Source organism: Trachinotus anak, unplaced genomic scaffold, assembly GCF_046630095.1.
Source record: "Trachinotus anak isolate AG129_WGS33_773 ecotype Australia unplaced genomic scaffold, CSIRO_AGI_Tana_v1 ptg000032l, whole genome shotgun sequence".
Classification (NCBI taxonomy): domain Eukaryota; kingdom Metazoa; phylum Chordata; class Actinopteri; order Carangiformes; family Carangidae; genus Trachinotus; species Trachinotus anak.
This window is the reverse complement of record NW_027273883.1, coordinates 5,541,975-5,557,562: the sequence shown is the minus strand read 5'-3', so window position 1 is coordinate 5,557,562 and position 15,588 is coordinate 5,541,975. Positions and strand designations below refer to the sequence as shown.

General features: G+C 40.5%; 1 protein-coding gene across 2 annotated transcripts in view; it reads right to left on the bottom strand.

Moving 5' to 3' along the window:
• The window catches only part of dpy19l1l (dpy-19-like 1, like (H. sapiens)), a 29,647-nt gene extending 21,403 nt beyond the window's left edge, over positions 1 to 8,244 (bottom strand). The window contains exons 1-6 of one of the 2 annotated variants that reach the window (XM_071469811.1): positions 8,105 to 8,244; positions 7,728 to 7,988; positions 7,279 to 7,303; positions 7,093 to 7,180; positions 4,402 to 4,539; positions 3,358 to 3,478 (exon numbers count right to left, since the gene is read on the bottom strand). In XM_071469811.1, the coding sequence (XP_071325912.1) occupies positions 3,358 to 3,478; positions 4,402 to 4,539; positions 7,093 to 7,180; positions 7,279 to 7,303; positions 7,728 to 7,950 (595 nt within the window). In that variant the 5' untranslated portion in view covers positions 7,951 to 7,988; positions 8,105 to 8,244. The other variant, XM_071469809.1, reaches the window with a different exon arrangement.
• Positions 8,245 to 15,588: the final 7,344 nt, after the last annotated feature.

Below are 15,588 nucleotides of genomic sequence, written 5' to 3'. Positions count from 1 at the left end.
GAGCTGCTAAGAATCTGCATGTTATCATTGTCATAGTGAGCATGCTGATGTTAGCATTTAGCTCAATACAAAAAGTACAGCCTCACAGAGCTGCTAGAATGGCTGTGGGCTCTTCTTACTACATTCTGAAATACAACAGACAACATGAATCAACAGATTCATCACTGATTAATGACCACAATCATTAGCTGTAACAGAAAAACTCCTCTGATCGACACAGAAGAGATAAAACACTTTTCTGAACTCTCCTGCACCTTCAGTCAGCTCTCTTATATAATGGGGAAGTGACACACAAGTTTCCTTCAGACTGTACCACTTGCATTTTGGGTTCAGTATAATTTGGATAACTGAAAGTTGATTAAGTTAGGTCAGTGCAAAAATAGCCCTTGGAAGAGGTAGTAACTCTGCAAAGCTCCTGGCCAGGATGATAAATTCATGGTACTCTGCTCCACCTACAAGTACGCCACATACCCTGATCCCCTGCTGCAGCTTTTCTGTGGCCTGAGTTTATTTTCAGCCACGTTTTCTCTTTTGTGATTTCACGTCAGCTCCAAAACACATTTAGATATTTTCCTGTACACAGATCTACAGGAGTTGTATAAGCTACAAAGTGTAAAATGTGTGTATGTGCATACAATATTTTAAGTATACAAATACTTAATAATAATACTCGTTTATGAGGATTCTGTGAACTGTGTTTTGTTCCATCCATGTCACATACAAAACTTATTGTCTAGGCTCTAATATTATCTATAAATGCACTTTATCACAATACAAAAAACTATTATGCTAAAATAAAGTCTTTACACACCAACGTCATACTTACTTTAAAAACTCATGGCCATATCTTTGGTGGGAAACCAGTGAGGGATCATGAAAGATTTGAACTTTTATTACACTATTACACTAATGTTGAACTAACAGCTGAACTGTTGAAATTAGAGAACATTAAACTGGGTTTAAGTGCCTTACAGAACATGTTCCCCTCAACCATCTTGTGTGTTTCCAGAAGCAGGAGATGTAAAGTTATATCACTCTGAATAATAATGAGTTTAATTCTGATGCACAAACAGAGGTTCCTGAATTTGTACCAGTGGCAACAGTGACAACAAATGGACTTTGCTTCACAACTTTAATGAAACCTCATTTCTAGCACCATTGAAGAATTTCCTCTCAGCAATGCTGCCAGACAAAATTAACAGGTACACAGAGCAGATGGACAAGGCTGTAATGACTAACAAGATTCATGGAAATGTGCTGACATTACTAAGAGCTGTTTCATCACCAGATGTGACTGGAAAAAACACTGTATAAAAAAAAAACAAATCTAACAACAGCTCCGGCTCTCTGCTCTTTACTGTGTCATTTTGCATCTCACAAACATAATGCCTCACAGTTACAGTACACGTTTCCTCTTTCTGACCATTGGCTCTTGTGCAAGGCGGCTTGCATCAGGTTTATGTAAACACTGTGAAAACATTGACCCTGCGGTGCCTCACTTCACTAATGAGACTGACATAAACGCACAGATTGCAGCTCAACAAAGGAAAGCTGAAAACGGTTTTTGCTTGTTTATTGTCAGCAGATTTATTCTTCTGGGAAATGTGTCTGAAAAAAACATTTGTCTTTCCCTCAGGGCAACCATAATAATTATTGTTTCCCTTGCTGTTGTTGTGTTCTACCTGTTGTTCTACCATTTGTTTGCTGCATTTCAGATCCTAAATGTCAGTCTGTATCTTTGTGTGAGATGCCCAACATGACTTTGTGAGTCTTTCTGTTAATATCAGTCTCTGTCTCCCTTATTTTTTTCTTTTTAATGACAATAGTGCTGAAATGCAAAGTCAGTTAATCTACTACAAATTGGCTAAAATCCTAATAACTAATTAATCATCTGATGCCATTCTCCAAGCAGAAATGTCAAACATCAACTAGTTTCATCTTCTCAAATGTGAAGATTTGCCGCCTTTCTTTGTCTTGTGTGACAGTAAAGTCTTTGATTAAAGACTTTAAAGACCATTTACAGAATAAACAGACAAGATATAATGTGTTAATTAGTGAGATTTAGAGCTGCTGGAGGACAGACTTTGTTACCTTTGGCCGGAGTCCGGCTCTGGTCGTTTCCAGTATTGGTGCTGCAACATAACACTTTCTGAATACACTGTAATTGTCTGTTGGCTGTAGCCTTATTCTGCACTGACAGACATGAAACTACTGTGTATCTTCTAACTCTTGGCAAGAAAGAAAATAAGCATATTTCCTAAACTCTTGAACTTTGACTTTAAGCAAAAATGCCACACATTTTTTCTGGTTCCAGCTCTACAGTGTAAAGACCTACTGTTTGTTTTTTTTTTAATTTCTTTTTATTTAAAGTTAAACATTTGTGATTTTTGTCTTGTTAATGAGACAAACCTTCTCCGATCTTAGACTTTAGGAAGTTGCAACGGACGTGTTTCACCATTTTCTGACATATTACTGACTAAACAATTCATTCATGATTTAAAGTTCCTCCTCAGACATGTTTTAAACTATGTTAAAATACTCTGCTATGGTTAATATTGTGGTTAACATGGTTTTCCCACATAAAAAGTGAAGAAAAAAATCAAAAAATTGGAGCTGGAAGCACATCTTACTTCCTCATGGCAAAATCCTCAGTTATATGAAAATCTGTTTTTATGAGACTATCATTGGTGCAAATGCACATCCAAGGTGTTGACTGCTTATTTCCCTCATAATGTGTCTTTTAATATATTTAAAATAAAACACATCATGAATTAAACATGATTCAAGATAAAAAACTTGAAAAATACATTTTTCATTGGAGGGGGTCTTTAAAAAAGTAATCAAATTAATCAGTAATAAAAACAAACGTTGACTGCAGTCCCAATTTATTATGTTATTCTTGTGCTCTGTGCTTATGAAAATCACACCTGAGGACTGATTTGTTAATAGTCTGTTGAGCATTTTTTTTTTTAGAAAAAAGATAAAAACTCAGATGAAGTCAATTTGAATTAAAAACATAAGAATCATAAGTCCTTGATTGCTCAGTTCTTTCAGTAAAAGTAATTCATTTTCTCTCAACTGCCAGCTCCCCATGAGGCCACTCTGACAGCGTCTGTCCACTAGTGGAGAAAATCATCAAAGACTGTGAAGAAATTAGTCATCCACTCAATTCAGTGTGAGTATTTTAAGTGTCAGTGTAGCTCCAGGTCATTTCTGTGATACTATGTGGTTGTGTAATGTAGATATACAACCTGCTGTCTGTGCATGTGTGAAACTGTGTGTGTGTGTGTGTGTGAACGCATGCACAGATGAGCGTATCTGCAGATCAGACCAAAGCTCCATGGAAACAGTTTGTACCTTCACAGCTATCCACGGGAGTGAGTCCCTCTCCTCTGTTGATGGACCAACACATCTTCGTGGGAATCCCGAAGTAGCCCATCACACCTGTATACATCCGGTACCAGCTGGCCAGGACCACCTGGGGAGAGTAGACAGACAGCGGGAGACATGACAGTCAGCGGAAAGCCTGTTCAAACAACATGTCTGAAAGGACCTTTCTGTCCCGTTATCTCTGAGGAGAACAGACACATGGGATTCCCACTGTAATCCTGTGGAAATTGTTTACCGACTGCTTCCCTGAGCTGAAAATGTTGATCTTCTCTGCACTGCTTTGTGGATTAGCACCTCTCTCACATTCTTTGCAAGAAGGTCCTGACAAAGTTTTGGTCTGATAGTTACTTAAATGCTGATGTATATGACACAGTGAAAATAACAATGTCACACACCCTTTGCAAGCGTGTTCATTAAAATACTTGGAGTTCAGATTCATAACTATCACCTACATAAGCTCATTAATATGAAATTAAATTAATGTGACTTCTGAAATGAACGAGACATTATCTATTGGGAGTCAGTTGAACAAGAATAACTCCGAATAGGGAAGAGGAGTGGTGCATCTTCCCTCAAAAATTATCTTTGGTTGAGCACAGACAGCAGCTGCAGAGTGCACACAAACTGGACTAGAGCTGCAATATTAATTGAGTCGTTGGTTGCAGCCTTAAACCAGACAACAGACGCATTTAATTTTTGCCTGTCGTTGAGTTAATGAGAAGCTGCAACAGTACCTGATTGTTTTCAACACTGCTCTGTGCTAATAAGAAATAGAGAGGAGAAATAACAGATCTGTTAGCATCAGAGCTTAGTTATGTATTTCATCTGAAATCAAAGACACTTCCAAAAATAAAGAATCGTTTCTAGATATTTGAATTATTGTGAGATTTTAGCTTTTACTGTGGAATATTGTTTAAATTTACAGTCTGATAACAACATATAAAATGTGTTAACAGTGACATTGGTTATTTTAACATACTGCAAATCATATGAATAACATGTCAACATTACCTCAGGATAAAGATTAAATCTCTTGAGCGTGTTAATAACCAGGGGGTACTCTGTCAGCCGATCGTTCATGACCATGTGGAGGCCATCCAGGAAGGAGGGAGCTTCAATAATAGTTTTGTAATAGGAATAATACAGACCCTGGAACCAAGAGAGAGTACATACAAAAGATTAAACTCATGGACTCAAAAAAGAGAAAGAAGTTTGGTGGTGAATGTTAGAAAAGATGAAACCTAATCCAAAAAAACAATCATACAAATAAAGAGAGATCTCATCACCATCACTTCCTTGGAAGCCACATTAGCAATAACCTAATATGCAAATATAACACTGAACACATCACTGCAAAAGCTCAGCAACGACTATACTTCCTCACACAGCTTGAAAAATATCAGATCAAGCAACAACTTCTCCTCTGTTCTCCTCAGCCATCTATGAGTCCATTATCACACCCTCTGTTACAGTATGGTACGGCAGCACAGGCACTCAACCAGTGGATTGTTAACATGGCATCCAAAAATCACAGGCAAACCATTTCCCCCAGCTGAGTCTCTACACGCTCACAGAACTGCAAAGCGAACAAAGAAGATCATCTCCAACCCTTCACATCCCGCTCATCACCTCCTCCAGCTCCTTCCCTCAGGGAGGTGCCACGGGTCACTGTCCACTAAAAGACTAAACGTTTCACAAACTGCTATTTTACTTTAGCCGTCAGGACTCTGAACCCCTTCCTCTAGCCTCCTCCTCACATTCTACTAACATGTAGGCTATTATCACAATTGTCTGCTGTTGCCCTATCCATCTATCCATCTATGAGAAATGTCAAGGCAGAGTGATGGAGAGGAGAACAAAAGAAACAAAGAGAACAGAGAGACTCAGAGAGAGACAGAGCCGAGTGATGCAGAGAGACAGAGACAGACACTAAATATAACTCTACAACAGACAGGATTGAGTTACACAGGCTCACAAGCCCATCTGCTAACACACAACAGGAAAAATATTCAGTTTGCATATGACTGAACTGTCACCTTTAGTGTCATCTCTAAAAAGGTTGTCAAGCCTGAGCTGCATGTCGAGCATCAGCAGCTTTCACTCAGTTATGGTGATGTATTAACATATGCTACATTAAATCACACATATTTTCTGATCTGGGTCTTTTGCAGTGTCCAAGGCAAAAAGGGACAGAAAACCACAGAAATTAGAAATGCACCGACATCTTGCCTATTGTTACAGCCAATGGCAGCTTCGAAGAGCAAGTCTACGGTTGTTTGTATTGTTGTGAGAGGAAATGATGGTTTTCTCTGAATGTGCACACAATTCTTAGTCACAAGAGTTAAGGTTTGGTCACGTAGCTCTTCTGCCTTGCGACTATATTCACTCTGTATCCCTCATTCATTTAAACTGAGACCTGTGCAACTGACACACAACAGCTCTGCATGTGCATCTGCTCTGGCCAAGCGGCAACCTCTGAGGCTGAAAAATGAAGCCAACACAGAAGTGCCAAAACCTGAGGCTGGCTCCAAGCAAGTCAATCCCCATAGACTCCCATGTTAAAATGTCCAACCTTACAGCAGAAATAAACATGTTTACAGCCTGGTACAAAAAACAGTTTTGGTCTCTGTAGCCAATTTCCTCCTTCATGACAACTGTATGGTGGTGAATTTTATATGACTCATCCATTTCAATTTTATTAAGGCTTAAAGGTCTGCATAACTGAGGGCACGGCTGCTTTGAGTGACAGGTGGGTGAGTGTATGCTTGCCACAAAGCAAGCGTGTGGAGCCCATTTTTACATTAGCCAGGAGTTAGGCAGAGTCAGGCACTGGCAAGATGGCGACAGTGGAGCTGCCCACTCTGAGCTTCAAAACTGCTCTTCAGAAACCTATGGATGACATCATGGAGGTTGCGTCCATCTTTATTTACAGTCCATGATTTTGGCTCAATCTGCAGGCTTTCAGCTCTGTGGAACTCACTGGTCAAAGTTCATCTGTGTTTAGCCTTTGCTTCACAAAGTTGCTTCGTTGTCAAACAGAAACACTGATGCAAAGTGTTTGAAAATTCCAAAGTTGTTACTCTAGTCTGTGTCATTACCTTGTTTTGGACAATAACCAACTGCCAGAGTGCAAACCGCAGCATCGCCCACACATTCTCACAGTTTTTGATCACTCTGCTCAATATTTATTTATACACCAAATTCGAACCATGACATCACATCCTTCTCTGAGGCTGAGAGCTGGGTAATTTTGTGGAACAGAAGTTTAAGACTGCAACTTGCAATTATATTTATTATCATTAATATGTGCTTATTTCTTAATTAACCGAAAGCTGAGCTGTGACACAGAGAAAGTAACACAAAGAGGGAATTTCAAATGGTGACTTTGACAGATATACACTTAATCTCTTTAACTCAGACTTCCCATTAGCTTCAGATAAACTTTAGAATGTATATTTATACAGAAGGAGAAATTTGGGTTAGGTCCCCATTCACTTACATTGAAAATACTTGTAGAAGCACGTAAAAACCTGTAACATCCTCACTGATAACTGTTTTAAGACAGACTTAACCTGAACTGAACCTATCCTTAAACATCAATCTGTTTTGCACCTGCAAAAGAGTCAAGTGTTGGGCAACGTCAGACAATAGCAGCATCAGCCTCAAAACACCATCCCATAATAAAACCAATGAACCATTTACCATCTCTGTCCGAAAAGCCATCTCCTTCTCCAGGTTTGACAGGTGTGAAAAGTGTCTGTCATTCTCAAACAGCTGTGAGAGGTGATACCTAAACCATAGGAGGAGAAATGTGTGAGGCAAGAGCTGCATCTCCAAGCAAACACAGCAGCACTGTTTAGGTAATAACATGCAGACAGAGTAACTTACCAGTGCAGATATCCAGTCAGAGCAGCTGTGGACAGAGAGAAGTAACTTTCAGTGCTGCCAAATAAATGTCTTTATGTTTGACTAATTGCAATGGGGTCCAGAGAGAAGCCATTGGGTTGAAAACTTGGATAAGGACATGGTGCATTCACTGTGGTGTATATTTAAGATAAATCATAGTAATATTAGCTTGAACTTTACCAGAAAACCTGATAACACGTGTGTAGCTGCAGTGAAGAACCCAGGCTTCTTTGAAGGGGTTTTAATGAATGGCAACAACAGAAAGCTAACTGGTGAGCTAGTGTTTGAGTGAGCTAACGTTAGCCAACAGATCAGCAGCAGCGATAACTTAATTCAGCGGATTCGCTAATGCTAAAAAAAAAAAAAAAAAAAAAAACTGTACACAACGTTAGCAGTCGTTAGCAGCTAACAGGCTAACGCTCCTAACTTACCGAGGAGAAGAGTGATTCCCAGCTTCACGACTGCAGAGGGAGTTAGCCCAAGCTTGTGCCTGATGCCCGAGAGCCCGTTTGGATGAGAGCTGGTAAAAGCTTTGCCCTCCCTGCCTGGTCGCCTGATGTTACTTTTGCCAGGGGGCGAAACAAGCGGGCTCTTGTCGCGGTCAGCCTGGGTCGCTGGACTCTTCCCGGTCTGTTTTCTGTTTTTAGCCACCATGGTTTCCAGGAAGAGTCGAGGTTAAGACAGCCGGGGAGCTGTTGAGGGGAGAAAAAACAGACACAACCCGAGGTGTGTGTGTGTGTGTGTGTGAGCTGAGCTACACAGCCCCACGGTAGCTCGTATCTGCTCCTCGGATCTGCCCCTTTACTACCTGAGCGACGCTTCCACTGAGACTCGTAGAAATCTGAGGAAGCTTCGCCCCCAACCGGACGTTGACCGGAACTACAGAGCTTCTGGTGGTAACCATGGCAACGATTAGTGGCGGGTACCGAGCATTTTCGGAAACACAATATACAGAAGATTTTACGGTAAAAAAAAAAAAAATAAAATAAAATAAATAAATAAAAGTAGGGTTTAAAAGGGCCTAAATAAAATATAACAGGCTAAATTAAAAAAAAAAAAAAAAAACTTTATTTTGGAGGCATTCTCAAAATAAAGCCCGTTAAGGAATTAGCTTTGGTGCTGTACTGCTTATCAAAAACCAAAGAGCAAGTCAGTCAGTCACCATAAAAAGTCAAATAAAAAGAACAGCGTGTGTGGAGTGTACAAAAGTATTTGACCAAGGATCACAAACAAAGAACGTCCCCCTTACGTTTACAGGAAGTCACGACGGGACCGGATGTTATTGACGCTCGGAACAAGCTTCTGGTTGGTCCCTGTTGAGAAAGTCGCATTTTAGTTCTCCATAACGCAAAATTGGAGAGGCTAAGGGGACATTTATTTTTATTTAGTTGTTTATTTTGACAATTAATACTGTCAATTCACAGTAAGGCTTTTCCTATTTTATGTAATTTTTAAATAGGTGTATTCCACATTTGAGTTCATGGGTAGGTTGCCAACCCAATCACTGTGAAAAAAACACACATACAAAAAAACAACAACTTAGCATTTCTGGCTTTATTTTTTCATCACAAATACAGAAATGTGAACATTTTCATTCAGCCAAATGTATAAAAATTACACTAAGCACAGATTTTCTTTGCTTTTACTCTTACAGCTCTACATCTGCCACGACTTAAATCAACACCCCACCGTATCTTTTAAAAGCTGACATTTGCCTCTTCTGCAGTTTTTTCATCTTTGCAGCTACCAAGAGGATATGCAGAGAAAGAAAAATATAAGTAATAGAAATCTATTTTATGTCACTACTCACTACTTTTGCTTCATTTGACTTTGAGTGGCACAAACTCAAAATGAAATCTCTGCTAAATTTGGTATTTGTGTAACACACAAAAGCATCTGCCTCTTAGAAGACCACATTATTCCATAGATCAAGCTTAGAACAAGGCATTTTCCTATGTAGGCTGTATCAGATTCATGATTCTCATAATGATTACGAGAGGCTACAGTGGTCTGATATAGCGGTCTGACCTTTTATATGCAGTCTACGGGTCTGACAAATATTGCCTTATACTTCATTAACCAGAGCAGTAAAACATGTTTTCTGTTAAAAGCATTTACATTTCTGGTTATCATTCGGCCACAAGTATAAAAACACGTTCTCAATGTTCCTGAAAGTATCAAGCAAGTTCCACCAGCACTTTGAAACCAGTAGATGGCCCTAAAGGACCATAATCTACCTGAACCCTGAACTCACACTGTACCTCACAACAGTGGCTCTAGTTGTGTGTTGGTGACTAGAAATTATTTTCTTTAAGGGCTATAATCTTTACATGAGCTTCAAACTCATTCACACATTAATTAAAAAAAAAATCTTAAAAAATAGTTCTTGCTTTTCTTCTGTTTCACCTTTTATTAATACCATTTTATTAATAGCAGCCAGACTAGAGCTGCAGCCTTATCACCATCATCCCTGGATGCATGAGACTCTGCAAATTCCTGGGCCAAAAAAGGGAAACAGAAAATTTTATTTTCATAAAATTATATTAACTGAGGGCTCTGGCAGTTCAGCAGATACTGCGAGGTGGATGGCTTTGGGCTGAGATATGGGCGCCATAGCTTCAAACTGGATGGTATGGTGCTCTCTCTGGCGACAGAGATGGGAACATCAGGAACGATGAGTTGATCTCATCTGTTTAGCTTGGAAGCTCGGAGAAAGACAGGGAGAGTAAGAGGGGGAAAAAACTGTCTGCCGTCTGGTGGTGACATCATGACATTTACCCTCAAACTCCACAAACAAACATCCACTGGGGAACCTTGCTCACCCGTTCCTGCTCAGGGCGACGTGGTGGTGGGTGGTGGTGGGTATGTGGGTGAGAAAACCAGGGAGGGATAACAAGCTTTATGAGACAGTGTGTTTGTTTTCTCCGCTGGCTCAGCACTGAGAGCTAAAAGGTTGCATGTGGGAATCTGTGAGATTCACCAAGAAGATGAACACAGAGTCAAAGCTGTTTGTGCTGAGATCTGATCAGCTAGGGGTTCCTCAGGGCTGCAATACAGAGGCACTGAGTCGGAGCACGTCTTACTGGGAAAAGGAATATAGCTTAGATCATTTAAGTGTATTCATCAGGTCAAAGCAGCTTTGTAATCGAGTCACTAAACTTCATCTGAGACGAATCTCAAGCCCTCAGAGTTCAGTCACCAAAGAAGAGTCAGAGTTGAGTCCCACTCAAGTCCCCATTACCTGAGTCTAAGTCTTAGTCATCAAGGTTGAGTCTGAGTCAAGTTCCAAGATGGGCTCCAGAGTCTGAGTTTGCAGCCCTTCTCCCAAGAATAATATCTCACTTTTCCTTTTTTCCTTTCAGTACAGTACGTGTTCAATTGAACATTGTGCTGTTACTCACAACCTCTACAGACACATTTCCACAGCAGCTGTAGTTTCATTGTCAGGCCATAAACTGTCTTCATGGTTTTCCATTTATTGGCCTTATTAGATTTTTATCTAATATACTTCTTCCCAGTATTTGTTCTGTTTTTTTAATCTGTTTTTATTTTTTCTGGTGCATTTCATTCAATTGTTGTATTCAAGATTTATAATGGATTATGTAAACATGTAGAATTTAGATTCACATAGTGCTATTAGTGACGCCTGTCAGGTTTTTAATGAAAGTGACAGGAAGTCATGGCTTAAAACAGACTGAATAAGTCAAGTTAGAGACTAAAAATCTAATATATCTTTTCTTGCTCAACCCACAATCCAGGCCATTCTCTCATTTGCCTCATTCCCTGTCATAATCGCAAAATGGGGCACAAAATGTGATGTTTTTCTGTTGTTTCACAGAGTGGTATAATGTAACTGCCTTGTTCAAACAGGCTTTCTCACTACCCACACACATCTGACAGGATGGTTATTGTTATACCACCCTACAGCAGTTGTTGTTGGAGCGCAATGCGTTTGAGCCTTCCCCATTTTGCCCGTCCAAAGCCACTCCTGAAAAACCACCAGCACATGTGGACATCGCATGGGATACAAAGCCTTGCCTGCGTGCCACATCTCTCATCATCAACCCCAGTTTCCACTCCACCAAAGCTCCCCTGCTCCTTCTTGTGGCTCTCATGGTGGTATTTTCTCAAACTCCCGGTCGATTCATGGCTGCCAAGTCTGACCAAAATACAATAACTGAGGCTGAGTGGTCGTCAGGACCGCCAGAAACATCGAGGTGTCGCTGGATAGGACGATGGTGAAGGATGAGCTATTGAAAACTGTTAGCTCAGCTTGCGATTACACTGAGGGAATTTGTTTTTACACCAAACACAGCGTGGCAGAGGCTCTGGCTGGGTGAGATTATGGGTGGGTACAGTCAGGGGCTTTTTTGGCTGAGTAAGTGTTAGAGCTGGGGGGGGGTGATGACACCTTCTATCCAAGACGCTTCACAGGGCGTGTTGCTTAGGGGACCTCCTGCTAATTAAAGACAGCTGGCCTGGACGAAATAGTTGTGTCCACACTTGAATTAAACCATGTGCCTAGTAAAGAAAAGACTCAGCGTGACATTTTTATTGACAGGACTTTGCAAATTACAGTCATCTATCCTGATTTCCTTCTTTGACTGGCTCAAACTACAGGATTGCATACAGATTTGTCATATAATCAATTGTTTGATGCAGCTGACCATTTGCTAAACCCTTCCCACAAACAGTGACTGTCCAGTCATAGCTTAGCCACCTGGACTAGATGCAGCAGGCATGTCAAGCTTTGGGTTTCTCTATATAACAAAGCAGTGTACTGCACTTGAAGAGTTTGGAGTGTGGGACCTTCTTCTTTAGCCTTAGTAAAAGCAAACAGAAGCTGTGTCTAGGCCTCTGTTAGTGCTTAATAGTGCTAGCTTAGCCTCTGGCTAACTTTTTTTTAACAATTTGTCTTCAGTGTATTTATGTATGCAATTAAGCAGTTGGTAATTGACTAAAATTTGTTGAAATAAATAATGTTCATCTAAATAACTGAGAACCTTCAACATTTTACATAACACAGCAAACACACTGAGTAATGGATCTGCTGCCTTTAGAGTGAAACAGAAATCAGTTAGCATTTTAGCATGTCTGGTTCCCTTGTCCCAAAGTCTATGGGTTTTTTGAATGGGTTTTTGGATAGATGGCAGAAATACGGTCTGTGGTTAACACACGCTCAAGAAATTTTTACGTTTTATTCTACAACACAATACGTCAGTAAATGAATTGCTTAATTTAAGTTCTTACGTCTCTTAAAAAAGGGCAGTTGCCATAAGTGGCCAAATGAGACTACAGAGGTTGTCAGGGACAATAAACAAAATGTGTAAGTATCACAAACTTTTGTTTGTCACAGACTTTATTTTTCGCATTAATCAAAAAGCCAATGGAAAAAAAAAATTGTCTAGGGAACCAGGGTGATGCTGACCTCCGACAAAAATACATCATCCCTGCAGCACTCTATAACCATCACTGTCTCAGAAACTGACGGTTTTCTTTGCTGAGAGTCGGTTTATAAAATAGCTTTGGGCGCTGGCTGGAGCGATTGATGATCAGTGGCTTGAAATGAGAAACCTGCTTTTGTCTGTCTGAAATCAAGGAAGCCATTGTCTCAACAATTTCAAGTGGTAAATCCGTCACAATCATCATTGTAATCTGCATTATGTACCGTGAGAGAAAGGAAAGTTTGAGGGGCGTAGCAGCAATAACTGTGGGAACCAGGGCTCAGCAAATTGTCAGTTGCACTGACCACAACTGTTATAAGGCAATATACTGGATTTGACCTCTAAAGCTCCCCAGTGTGCCATGAATGTTCACCAAATTCTGGTTGTACTTGGCCTTTTTTCCATGGAGTGTGTTCCCAGATTAATGCAGAAATCTACCTGATGTGTCAGTGCTGAGATGTGAAACAATGAGCCGTGTTTCAGAGCCCTGAGGTCGTCCCTGCTGCACAACCTTCTCCCAGATGGCTGCAAAGACTGAGGAAGCAGAGGAGGAGGAGGAGGAGGGTTCTGGCTGGGACAGCAAGGGGACCCATTGACGCCAAAGTAACCAAGGAACAGTGGGAAGACTGTGTCTGTGTCTGTGTGTGTCTGTGTATCTTTAAGTCTGAGTGTGTTTTTTCTGTTCAATCATGAAACACAATAGTTGGTAATTACGAAATTGCGAAAGCGTGATTCACTCTCTGTTTAACTAACCTCCTCATTGTAGTGGTGGAGCAATGGGCACAATCCCGTGTGTGCCTATGTGTGTGTATGTGCATGTACGAGTGTGTACATTGCTTCTTTTTAATATATTGTCAAGATCTGTATCTGTTTGCATGTGCATGTGTTTGTCTGTACACCAGCGTTAACCTGCATTTTAGTGATATTAGATGGAACAGGGTCCTTAGACGTATAGTGTAAACATCCACATGAACGTGAATGTATGTGAGGCAGGGGAAGGGACAGGACAGGGTGGGGGTGGGGGGGTGTGGCGTGGGGATTTACGGACCAACTGGCTCCCTGTGTTGCTGTGACATGTTTATTATGGAGCAGAAACACATGCTGTCAATGATCACTCGTTGTTTGAGTATCAGTTATCTCAACATTAAGGCCCATTAGTATTCTCTGGAAACCAATTCAATTAGTGCTCTCCAGGGGCCCCGGGGCCGCAACACCACATCAGTCAGACCGCAGGAGTGACTGTCACAACCAGGGTGTGTGTGTGTGTGTGTATGAGAGACAATTTACATCTTAAAGGTTATGAATGAGGACATTTTCCCTGCTTCTTACTTCTTCTGGAGGCGTGTTTAGGTTTTAGAGAAGGTGCATTTAGGCTTAAAATGAGAATTAAAACTCAGTTTGAAAAGAAACTTAACATCAGATACACAAACTATGTTTGATTACTTTCTTGTATTGTCATGTTTAGAGGATTTCTACAGTTGTTTTTTGATTAAAAAAAATATGTAATTTACAATTTTGGTGAATCTACCTTCCCTGAAACTTGTTGGATGTCTGTGAATTTATGATTTCTTTTGTTTGCAGAACGGCTTTGACCTGTTAACAAAGTGTAATCTGAGAAGACAACAGTAATTATTATAACAGAGTGAGATTTACTGCTGTAACAATAAGCCTAACTTCAAACATGACGTCTAGTGGTTGTGATGCATTGTATTTTCTTCAACTGTGGGTGTAAAAATTGTTGTTTGTCTTAGATCATTTAAACAGTTTCAACATTAATGTAACTGATGGAAATGCATGTGTAACCTATGGATATCATCTGTCACACTGGATGGAGTTTTCCTTTCAGACCCAGCACTATCTCTAAGCCCAACAAGAGCTACAGCTGTTATACTTTTTTTCTGCCTCCAGGTCGTCGTTATGGCAACAGCTGTTTTAGGTGGACAGAGCGTTGGCCTTGGCCTCATCTTAATCCTGGTAACACAGCTGCCTGGATTACCAGCGCACCTTGACCTTGAGCGTTTGAATCCCTCGCTTCCCGGGACAAAGCTGTCGGCCGGTTCACCTGCTGCTCCGCTGATGGAGAGATAAATCGAGGAGGAGACGTCAGGCAAAACAGAGCCTGATACACATCAGAGCCGCCGCTTCGTTTCATTAAACCAAAGCTGCTGGTGGCTCAGGACAATGTTTGTCTTTTACCTGATATAGCAGATTATTGTTGGCTTTTTTAATGAGTGTGATGTTACTGAACTGATGTTAATGCTGGATAGATACCCATGTAATGTCTTCATCAAGTTTAATAACAGTAATAACTGCTAACACTTCTCACAACACAACTAATCTCTTGACAATGGCAACATTTCTGAACCAGCTCCATTAAAGCAGCACATGTGATTTTTTTTCTCATTAAAAAAACTCTCAACTCCAGCCATAATTTCTTGTCTCGTTCTTGACCTCGAGGGAAGCTGGAAACTCACATTCTCATACTTGTGGTCATTCTGACTGTGGGTTATTATAACTGTCTCCTCGCTGCCTCTGTTGTAGGAAACATGGCAAAACAACATGTATCAGGAGAGAGTGTGAGCTACCTAAAACTTTCTAAATAACTTCCAATTGACATGAATTAGTTGCAATGTTTTTGTCTGACTCTGATCACGTATATACAGAAACAACCAGTCCTCCAACCTGAACAACCATAGACCACCCTTAGGAGTTTCTCCTGAGATTTGACCCCAAAGGCGGCAAGCGTACCAGCCCTTGGTTGCCATGGTTATGATAATAAACATGCAGACTGTACTGAGAGCAGCATACCAACCTTCTTTTGCTATGGTTACTATAATAAGTGTCGTGC